The sequence below is a fragment of the Rana temporaria genome (genome assembly GCF_905171775.1).
Source record: "Rana temporaria chromosome 3 unlocalized genomic scaffold, aRanTem1.1 chr3b, whole genome shotgun sequence".
In the NCBI taxonomy this organism is placed as follows: Eukaryota; Metazoa; Chordata; class Amphibia; order Anura; family Ranidae; genus Rana; species Rana temporaria.
Window position 1 is genome coordinate 115,387 of NW_024404424.1, and position 11,105 is coordinate 126,491.

At 57.5% G+C, this 11,105-nt stretch overlaps 1 protein-coding gene across 2 annotated transcripts in view; it reads right to left on the reverse strand.

Moving 5' to 3' along the window:
• The window catches only part of NEURL4 (neuralized E3 ubiquitin protein ligase 4), a 74,268-nt gene extending 63,200 nt beyond the window's left edge, over positions 1-11,068 (reverse strand). For both annotated transcript variants that reach the window (XM_040334221.1, XM_040334220.1), the window contains exons 1-7: positions 10,836-11,068; positions 8,507-8,915; positions 6,873-6,938; positions 5,980-6,254; positions 5,784-5,895; positions 5,338-5,426; positions 3,452-3,524 (exon numbers count right to left, since the gene is read on the reverse strand). In XM_040334221.1, coding sequence (XP_040190155.1) covers positions 3,452-3,524; positions 5,338-5,426; positions 5,784-5,895; positions 5,980-6,254; positions 6,873-6,938; positions 8,507-8,915; positions 10,836-10,997 — 1,186 coding nt within the window. In that variant the 5' untranslated portion in view covers positions 10,998-11,068. The remainder of the gene's footprint in view (positions 1-3,451; positions 3,525-5,337; positions 5,427-5,783; positions 5,896-5,979; positions 6,255-6,872; positions 6,939-8,506; positions 8,916-10,835) is intronic.
• Between the last annotated feature and the right edge of the window lie 37 nt (positions 11,069-11,105).

Below are 11,105 nucleotides of genomic sequence, written 5' to 3' on the forward strand. Positions count from 1 at the left end.
GGACTAAATTCAAGTCCCACGGAGGCAGTGGAGGACGCACAGGAGGGGCCACATGGCGGACCCCCTGCACAAACGTGCGCACCAAGGAGTGCGACGCCAAGGGTCGCTGAAAGTAAACAGCCAAGGCCGAAATCTGACTCTTCACCGTACTCAAGGCGAGAGCCTGATCCACTCCACGCTGTAAGAACAGCAGAATCCGGGACATCACGTATGTACGGGGGTGCCAATTCATCTCCTCACACAGAGATGTAGGCTTTCCACGTACGATGGTAAATCTTCCGTAAAGTAGACTTCCGCGCTCGTAGCATGGTAGAGATCACCGAGCCTGACAGACCTCGATCCTTCAGCACCTGGATCTCAACAGCCACGCCATTAAAGCCAACGACTGTAAAGCAGGGTGGAAGATAGGACCCTGCGACAGAAGATCCCCTCGCAGTGGCAGGCGCCAAGGAACGTCTGCCACCAGACGCACCAGATCTGCGTACCAGGGGCGGCGAGGCCAATCCGGAGCAATTAGGATTGTTGGTATCCCCTCGGCTTCCACTTTGCGCAGCAGGCGAGGAAGAAGCTTCAGAGGAGGGAAGGCGTAGATTAGGCAGTATTGACCCTACGATGCCACAAAAGCGTCTGACGCATCCGCCCACGGGTCTCTTGACCTGGTCACGAACCGTGGCACCTTCCGATTGAGACGGGACGCCAGAAGATCCACGTCTGGAGTGCCCTATTTTAGACACAGGCTCTGAAACACCTTCGGGTGTAGCGACCATTCTCCTTGGTCTAGCGTTTAGCGACTTAGGAAGACCGCCTGACAGTTCTGTACCCCCAGAATGTACACGGCCGACAGAGCCGGAACATACTTTTCGGTCCACCGGAGAATGTGAGCGACTTCCTGCCGCCAAGCTCTGTGTGCCCCCCTGATGATTGACATACGCCACAGCCGTGGCGTTGTTGGACTGGATCCTGACCGGTCGGCCCTGCAGACCCAGAGACCACTTGGAGAGGCACAGCCTGATCGGCCGGAGTTCCAGGACATTGATTGGCAGGTGAGACTCTTCCCGAGGCCAGCGCCCCTGGGCTGACTGAACACCCCAGACTCCTCCCCAGCCAGAGAGACTGGCATCCGTCGTGACCACCGTCCAATGACACGGCAGAAACAATTTCCCGGCCCCAAGTACCGGAGCTGTCAGCCACCACACCAGGGAGGACCTGACCAGGCGGCTCAACCGGACTTGGTAATCCAGAGAAGACGGGAGCTTGTCCCAACGCGACAGAATTTCTCTCTGTAACACTCGAGTGTGGAATTGGCCATACGGAACCGCCTCGAAAGAGGCCACCATCAGACCCAGAACTCGCATGCAAAAGCGAAACAACCACTTCTGGGTCGCCAACCGCTACACCGCAGTTTGCAGTGTCTGTAGTTTCTCCGTGGGAAGGAAAACTCTCGCCTCCGAGGAATCCAGGACCAACCCCAGGCATTCCAGACGCTGAGACGGTACCAACACTGACTTCTGGACATTCAGCAGCCAACCGAATTCCCGGAGGGTCTGGCAGGTGATAGACACGTTCATCTCTAACTCTGACCCTGAAGAAGCTCTCAGGAGAAGGTCGTCCAGGTATCCTACAATAGCGATCCCGCGCTGCCTCAGCAGGGCCAGAATCGGAGCGAGCACCTTGGTGAAAACCTGTGGCACCGAAAGGGAGGGCTACAAATTGAAAGTGGTCCTCTCCGATCACAAAACGCAGAAATCTCTGGTGCTTCCCGCATATGGGGATATGCAGGTACGCGTCCATGTTATCCAAGGACGCCAGAAAATCCCCCTGATGGAGCGCCGCCACTACAGAGCGAACCGACTCCATCATGAACTTTTGCACTTTGACAAAACAGTTGAGGGCCTTGAGGTCCAGGATTGGACGGACCCCTTCCTTCTTGGGGACCACAAACAGATTGGAGAAAAACCCCTGAAACCGTTCCTGTGAGGGAACCGGCACAACCACCCCCCTGACCAGCAGATCCTGAACAGCCCCTGACAGGGCCTCCCGACGTTCCGGAGGAGGTTGGAAGGAAAAAATCTGTTTGGCGGACAAGAGAGAAAGTCTATATCTTGTATCCCGAGGAAACTACTTCGCAAACCCACCGGTCGGAAAGAAGAGACCTCCCCCGAGCCGCAAATTCGCGAAGCTGGCCCCCCAACCGAGAGACGGGCGGGGGCAGACCTTCATGCGGAAGCAGGCTTGTTGGGCTTGCGGAACCAGGGGCGCTTCTGCCCTTCAGCGGGCGCCTTAGCACCCTGGAAACGTTTTCCTGCCGCACCGGGTGGACGAAAAACCGCTTGGGGGCGATAAAGGAGGGCCCTTGCCTACGGCGAAGCTCCTTATCTTTCCCCGATTGTGGGAGCAGAGTGCTCTTACCTCCCGTGGCATCTTTTATGATGTCATCTAGAGAAGCCCCAAAAAGCCGCTAACCCTTAAAGGGCAAGTCCACCAAGGCCTTCTTAGAAGACTGGTCCGCAGACCAGCACTTCTGCCAGACAAGGCGGCGCAACACCACCGCGTAGGCCGAGGCCCTGGAGAGCAAGGGAAGCGTATCCAGGGCTGACTCACAGACAAATTTTAGGCCCTGCACCAACTGCTCGGCCAGCGCCACACAGTCTGGAGAGGCATCATGCTCCTCCAACTCCTGAAGCAACAACTTTGCCCGTTCAGTAAGTGTCTGTGACACTAGAGCCCCGGCCAAGACCGGTCTCACCGCCGACCCCACCACCATGAACATGGAGCGGGCCACAGCCTCAGCTCTCCTATCTGCGGGGTCCTTGAAAGCGGGAGCCCCCAGTAGCTGGGCCCGATTCCATGTCAGAGGCATCCCCAGAAGAAGGTGGGGGGAGGGGGCGCTTTTTACCCCTCCTCTGGCCACGCGCCACTTCAATCCTGGCAACAAATGCCTCAAGGACTGCCGTCATAGCATCCAGAGGCCGCAGGTACAGGGGCACTAAGGGTTAACTCCGGCATGTCTGGGGGACAAGCATCCGGTTCTGACACCATGCTGACCCACCCAATTGCCGCCCTTGGACTGCAAGGCAAGACCCACAGGCAACCCTCCCGGCCGCAGAAGAGAACAGGGGACCCCCCAGAGGACTCACCACCCGACCAGGCCTGTATGCTGCTGTCCGTCCCAGAGCGCTGCTCCGTGCTGTGCCGTCCCTCAGGAAGTGTGCTGGAACCGTTTGCGACGTTATTTTAGCCAATAGAGGCAAAAACCAATTCCAAAATGGCCACCGACATGCAAAAAGAGCATGTGGGATACAAAAAAAAAAAAAAAAAACTGGCTGCCGAACTCTAATAAAGACGCCCGGCGCCGCCAACATGGCGGCCGCGATTTGAACAGTAAAATCGCGGCCGCAATTATACTGAGCCCCTCCCCCACAACAGTACATAGAGAAGTAGAGGGTCTCACCTTGGTCCATGCCATTGATGTAGAAGTGGAGAGCTCCACTGGATTTCCTGGTGAGTCCGATGTGGTCGCCCTCCTGGTAAGAGAAGAAGAATCACCATTAATGATGGATACAACACAAAGTCTTCCTCCTCCCCGATATCAGGGGTCAAAGTTCACCCTCCCCCCACGGGTAAGAGAAGATAGCCATTGGGGACCTGATTCTCAGACACCGGGACCTTCCTCTGAAACACCAGTGTGACAAGGGCCTCCTCCCCATACATCGGGAAGGACTTTCTCCTAGACAGTAGGGGCCTCCTCCCCAGACATCGGGAGGGACTCTCTCCTAAACAGTAGGGGCCTCCTCCCCAGACATCGGGAGGGACTTTCTCCTAAACAGTAGGGGCCTCCTCCCCAGACACCAGGAGGGACTTTCTCCTAAACAGTAGGGGCCTCCTCCCCAGACACCCAGAGGGACTTTCTCCTAGACAGTAGGGGCCTCCTCCCCAGACACCCAGAGGGACTTTCTCCTAGACAGTAGGGGCCTTCTCCCCAGACACCCAGAGGGACTTTCTCCTAAACAGTAGGGGCCATCTTCCCAGACACCCAGAGGGACTTTCTCCTAAACAGTTGGGCCTCCTTCCCAGACACCGGGATGGACTTTCTCATAGACAGTAGAGGCCTCCTCCCCAGACATCAGGAGGGACTTTCTCATAGACAGTAGAGGCCTCCTTCTCTGGTACTAAGAGGGGCTTTCTCCTAAACAGTAGGGGCCTTCTTCCCAGACACCGGGATGGACTTTCTCATAGACAGTAGGGGCCTCCTTCCCAGACACCAGGATGGACTTTCTCATAGACAGTAGAGGCCTCCTCCCCAGACAGCCAGAGGGACTTTCTCCTAAACCGCAGAGGCCTCCTCCCCAGACACACAGAGGGACTTTCTCCTAAACAGTAGAGGCCTCCTCCCCAGACACCCAGAGGGACTTTCTCCTAGACAGTAGGGGCCTCCTCCCCAGACACCCAGAGGGACTTTCTCCTAGACAGTAGAGGCCTCCTCCCCAGACAGCCAGAGGGACTTTCTCCTAAACCGCAGAGGCCTCCTCCCCAGACACACAGAGGGACTTTCTCCTAGACAGTAGAGACCTCCTCCCCAGACACCCAGAGGGACTTTCTCCTAAACAGTAGAGGCCTCCTCCCCAGACACCCAGAGGGACTTTCTCCTAGACAGTAGAGGCCTCCTCCCCAGACACCCAGAGGGACTTTCTCCTAAACAGTAGAGGCCTCCTCCCCAGACACCCAGAGGGACTTTCTCCTAGACAGTAGGGGCTCCTCCCCAGACACCCAGAGGGACTTTCTCCTAAACAGTAGGGGCCTCTTTCCCAGACACCGGGATGGACTTTCTCATAGACAGTAGAGGCCTCCTCCCCTGGCACTAAGAGGGGCTTTCTCCAAGACAGTAGGGGCCTCCTCCCCAGACACCCAGAGGGGCTTTCTCCAAGACAGTAGGGGCCTCCTCCCCAGACACCCAGAGGGATTTTCTCCTAGACAGTAGGGGCCTACTCCCCAGACACCCAGAGGGACTTTCTCATAGACAGTAAGGGCCTACTCCCCAGCCCCCGGGCAACCTTGCAGACGTAGGAACAAAAATTGTTTCTGGACAGCCGCACTTTAAAAAAAGGACAGCACTACAAGTCACAGCAACATAAAATAAAACCCGACTGCCGACGCGTTTCGCACGGAGACTAGTGCTTAGTCATAGCTAAAAGAATACAACAAATGATATCAAATATATATACAACCTTAATAACCTTGCAGACGTGTCTTCTTGGAGGAGCTGAACACGCCATACATGCACAGATCATCCCCAGGTCATAGGTCATAACAATAAAGACACACGGATTGGTTCCTGACCTGTAGCTCGTCCAGACTGAACTCGCAGTACTCCCTCCGTGTCCCCTTCCCGTTAGTCAGAATCCCACAGCCGCTCATCATGATGGTCCCTGCCAGGAGAAGAACAATGAAAACCACCAGATCAGACACAGTAACTGGAGGAGGACATCGGGATATGGAGATAGGGGCGTTAGGGTGGCCCAGGCCCTGCAGGCCGTCATACATTAGAAGAGGGGTCAGAGAAGGATACCCCCCCTCAGGCCCAGGAGGAGCCTGCCATCCATTGGGGGGGGGGTCAGAAGACCTTAAGGGAGGGGTCAGAGAAGGATACCCCCCCCTCAGGCCCAGGAGGAGCCTGCCATCCATTTGGGGGGGGGGGGGAGAGAATCAGAAGACCTTAAGGGAGGGGTCAGGAAATGGCCCTCCCCCTGGGGGCAGTCCTAGTAGAGGACAGAGAAGTCTCTCACCTGATCTCAGGTTGGTCATGGTTGCAGGGTACTCCAGGCTGTTGGGATTGTGGGTGGTGACCCCGATTTCAATGGACCCCGACCATTTATCCACCAGCTTATCGATGCGGATCTGTGGACGGGAAGGACATTGAATCTCGGCACAGCGCGGCAGACCAGGAAAAACCAAACAAGCGAGCGGCGCCCCCCCCCTCACCTCAAACATCTCCCCGTCCTTCAGAGGCCTGTTGGTCATCACCACGCCATTGTTGAACTCGTCCAGAGGCCGCCTCCTCTCCGCCGTCTTGTTGCCGTTACTGAGCTTGATGAGCGTGCCGCACTTCTCATGGAAGAGAAGAGCGTCATTGGAGGTGGGCGGAGACTGGTCAGCGGAAGGGGGAGGAGACCCCAGATTGACGCTCAGGAGACTCCCGTGATAAGCCGACAAGATGGCGTTACTGACCACAGCCGGGAGCTCCGTGCCGGGCAACCCTGGAGAACGCAGAGAGAGAGTGTGTGAACTCCGACCGTTAGATGGACATCCCCTCCGTCATAGAGAAACGCCCCCCCCTCTCGCAACAGAGCAAGCCCCCCTCCCGCAGCGTGACAGAGCAACACCCCCCTCCCCCCCAGAGCAACCCCCCTCCCAGACAGAGCAACCCCCCCCTAGAGCAACCCCCCTCCCCGACGTGACAAAGCAACACCCCCCTCCCGAGTAATTTTCTATAAAAAAAAATACTGATTTTATCTTTGTAAGGAACAAGTCAGAAAAAGGTTTTGTCTCCAAGTGGTTAAACGTCCCTCATCTACAGACAGAAGTTCATTCCATTGATCTCCCGGCACAGACAATAGTGTGATGATCTCGGCAGACTCTCTGCACTTCTTATATGAAGGAGAAATTGAGATCACAATTTAATGATTAATAGTGCAAAACCAAACCTCCGACAATGACAGAGCACCCCCCCCCCCGACAATGACAGAGCACCCCCCCCCCCCCGACAATGACAGAGCACCCACCCTTCCTTTCCCACACCACCAGTACATGCCCCCCCCCCCACACATTGTGCCAAAACTGACAATTATTTGTGTTCCCCGCACCCCAAAACTGACCGTTCTCTGTGTCCAGACTACTGGGGAACTTGTCAGGACGAGGATGTCCAGCAGAGACCAGGGAACCTAGACAATGGGAGAGAAGGAGAAAAGGGGGGGGGGGAGAGGATAAGAGGAGGGAGGAGACCGAGGTGAAAAAGGGGGGGGGGGAGGAGACCGAGGTGAAAAAGGGGGGGGGGGGAGGAGACCGAGGTGAAAAAGGGGGGGGGGGGAGACCGAGGTGAAAGGGGGGGGGGGGGGGAGAGGGCAGAGGAGAAGATGGGGGCGACCGAGGTGAAAAGGGGGGGGGGGGAGAGGGCAGAGGAGAAAAGGAGCAGGGAGACCAAAGTGAAAGGGGGGGGGAGCAGAGGAAGGAGGAGACCGAGGTGAAAGGGGGGGAGCAGAGGAGGGAGGAGACCGAGGTGAAAGGGGGGGGGGGGGAGCAGAGGAGAAGAGGGAGGAGACCGAGGTAAAAAAGGGGGGGGAGAAGAGGAGGGAGGAGACCAAGGTGAAAGGAGGGGGAGAGGGCAGAGGAGAAAAGGAGCAGGGAGACCAAAGTGAAAGGGGGGGGGGGGAGAGAGAAAAAAGAAAGAAACAAAAAAAAAGAAACCAAAGTGAAAGGGGGGGGGGGGGTGTGGGAGGAGACCAAAGTGAAAGGGTGGGGTGTGGGAGGAGACCAAAGTGAAAGGGTGGGGTGTGGGAGGAGACCAAAGTGAAAAGGGGGGGTGTGGGAGGAGACCAAAGTGAAAGGGGGGGTGGGAGGAGACCAAAGTGAAAGGGTGGGGTGTGGGAGGAGACCAAAGTGAAAGGGTGGGGGGTGTGGGAGGAGACCAAAGTGAAAAGGGGGGGTGTGGGAGGAGACCAAAGTGAAAGGGTGGGGGGTGTGGGAGGAGACCAAAGTGAAAGGGGGGGTTGTGGGAGGAGACCAAAGTGAAAGGGGGGGTTGTGGGAGGAGACCAAAGTGAAAGGGGGGGGTGTGGGAGGAGACCAAAGTGAAAGGGGGGGTGTGGGAGGAGACCAAAGTGAAAGGGTGGGGGGTGTGGGAGGAGACCAAAGTGAAAGGGGGGGTTGTGGGAGGAGACCAAAGTGAAAGGGTGGGGGGTGTGGGAGGAGACCAAAGTGAAAGGGGGGGTTGTGGGAGGAGACCAAAGTGAAAGGGGGGGTTGTGGGAGGAGACCAAAGTGAAAGGGGGGGGGGTGTGGGAGGAGACCAAAGTGAAAGGGGGGGGGTTGTGGGAGGAGAACAAAGTGAAAGGGGTGGGGTATGTGGGAGGAGACCAAAGTGAAAGGGGGGTGTGGGAGAGAGGGCAGAGGGGAAGAGGAGCGGGGAGAGACATACAGAGAATGAAGGGGGGTGGGAGAGAAGGATGGCGGGACAGTCATGTGATCAGACACAAGGCGGGGGAGGGGGGGTCAGTCATGTGATCAGGGGGCGTGGTCTGATCAGACAGGACCTGTAGCTACATGCAGTTGGCCCCTCAGGGGATAGAAGAGGGGGCGTGTTTTTCCGGTGCAATGGAAGTAACGGGAGGAGGGGCCAGATTTATGGGCGGTACTTCCATACAATGGTGTGAAGATGAGTAGCCAATCCCCTCACACGATATTTGGGGGGGTGACCTCTGAAGAGATCCAATAAAGGGGGAGGGGGTTCCTCACCTGCACTGTTCTCCTCCTCTTCCTCTTCCTCCTCCTCCTCCTCCTCGTCGTTCTCATGCGGGGGAGGCTGGCAGGACAGGGCGGTGATCTGAGTGCATTTCCCGTACAGGTCCACCACGGCCCACACTCCTGGGGGGATCCCGCTGGCGGCGACTCCGCAGTCTCTTCCGTTCACCCATAGGTGGAGCTCTCCAGACAGAGTGCGCTGAACTCCCACCCGATCCCCCTCACCCAATTGGTCCAGATCTTGTCCGTACTCCTCCATGATGGAACGCCCGTCCTCCAGCACCGAACACCCCGACACAATCCAGGAACCGCCCTTCAGACCCGTGGCACTGCTGGGGAAGTCCAGGAGGGAGGGGTCTTGTGAGGTCAGGCCGATCTCCATAGAGCCGCTCCATGAGTTCATCTGGGGGGGAGACAGCAGAAACATACCAGTGATTGTACAGGGGGGGGGAAGGGGCACACCACAAAGGGGGGGGGGGGGAGACACCACAAAGGGGGGGGGAGACAGCAGAAACATACCAGTGATTGTACAAGGGGGGGGAAGGGAGACACCACAGAGGGGGGGGGGGAGACAGCAGAAACATACCAGTGATTGTACAGGGGGGGGGAAGGGGCACACCACAAAGGGGGGGGGAGACACCACAAAGGGGGGGGGGGGAGACACCACAAAGGGGGGGGGGGGGAGACAGCAGAGACATACCAGTGATTGTACAGGGGGAAGGGAGACACCACAAAAGGGGGGGGAGACACCACAAAAGGGGGGGAGACAGCACAAAAGGGGGGGGGAGACACCACAAAAGGGGGGGGGAGACACCACAAAAGGGGGGGACAAAAGATAGTCAATGTGATTGGATACATGGGGGGGGATTGATGGGAACTGAGGAACAGAATGTTCCCAAGTTGGTCTTATTGGTTATTTCCCAAAGATTAATCCCTCCCCTGAGGCATCAGATATAATCTCATTGCCCCCCCCAATGATTAGCCCCTCCCGAGGTGTCAAATTTAATCTCGTTGGCTTCCCCCCCCCCCCAATACATAGTTCCTCCCCCGAATTGCCAGATCTGATTAACCTTGCCCTCATTGCTTAGCCCCTCCCCTGAGGAGGTGTCAGATCTGCTCTCAATAGCTCCCCCCCCCCCCAATGCTTAGTACCACCCCCCCCCCCCCAAGGTGGAAGATCCAATCTCATTGACTTTTCACCAATTGCTTAGTCCCTCCTCTGAGGGGGGCAGACATGATTTTTTCCCCATTGAATAGTTCCTCCCCCAAGGTGGCAGATCAAAACTTCCTGGCTTGTCCAAATAATTAGTCCCTCCCCTGAGCTAGCAAATCTGATCTCATTGATTAGTCTCTACTATGAGGTGGCAAATCAGAACTCAGTAGAGTGTGGGGGGAGGAGTCACACAGGGCGGGGGTGGATCAGTTTGGTACCCGTCCCCGAGGGACCCCCCCACATTTTAGGATAGTAAAGTGTGGGTGGGGATCAGTAAAGTGTGGGGGGAGGAGTAACACAGGGCGGGGGTGGATCCATTGTTTGGTACCCGTCCCCCAGGGACACCCCCACCTTTTAGGATAGTAAAGTGTGGGGGGGGGGAATCAGTACAGTGGAGGGGGGAGGAGTCACACAGGGCGGGGGTGGATCCGTTGTTTGGTACCCGTCCCCCAGGGACACCCCCACCCTTTAGGATAGTAAAGTGTGGGGGGGGGAATCAGTAGGGGGAGGGTCAGTACAGTGGAGGGGGGAGGAGTCACACAGGGCGGGGGTGGATCCGTTGTTTGGTACCCGTCCCCCAGGGACACCCCCACCTTTTAGGAAAGTAACGTGTGGGGGGGGGATCAGTAGGGGGAGGGTCAGTAGAGTGGAGGGGGGAGGAGTCACACAGGGCGGGGGTGGATCCGTTGTTTGGTACCCGTCCCCCAGGGAGCCCCCCACCTTTTAGGATAGTAAAGTGTGGGGGGGGATCAGTAGGGGGAGGGTCAGTACAGTGGAGGGGGGAGGAGTCACACAGGGCGGGGGTGGATCCGTTGTTTGGTACCCGTCCCCCAGGGACCCCACCACCTAGGACAGTAAAGTGTGTGGGGGTGGGGGAATCAGTAGGGGGAGGGTCAGTAGAGTGGAGGGGGGAGGAGTCATACATGGCAGGGGTGGATCCGTTTGGTACCCGTCCCCCAAGGACCCCTCACCTTTTAGAATAGTAAAGTGTGGGGGGGGGGAATCAGTAGGGGGAGGGTCAGTACAGTGGAGGGGGGAGGAGTCACACAGGGCGGGGGTGGATCTGTTGTTTGGTACCCGTCCCCCAGGGACCCCCCTCCTCACACACACCTTGCGGTCCAGGCGGACGGTGAAGACCTCTCCGGGGCACAGCGGCCTCCCGCTCAGGACCAGGCCTTGGTTGAACTCCTGGGCCGGCTGTTTTCGGGTGGCGGTCCGGTTCTGGTTGCTCAGGATCACCAGCTTGCCGGTGCGGGGATGAAGCTCCGCCATGACAGCCGCTTTACGGCCGCAGCCCCGGCGCTTTACGACGTCACCAGGGAGACGAGTCTGACAGGCTACGCCGGAAGTTCAGGGCGCGGAGGGCGGAAGCGTCGCTAC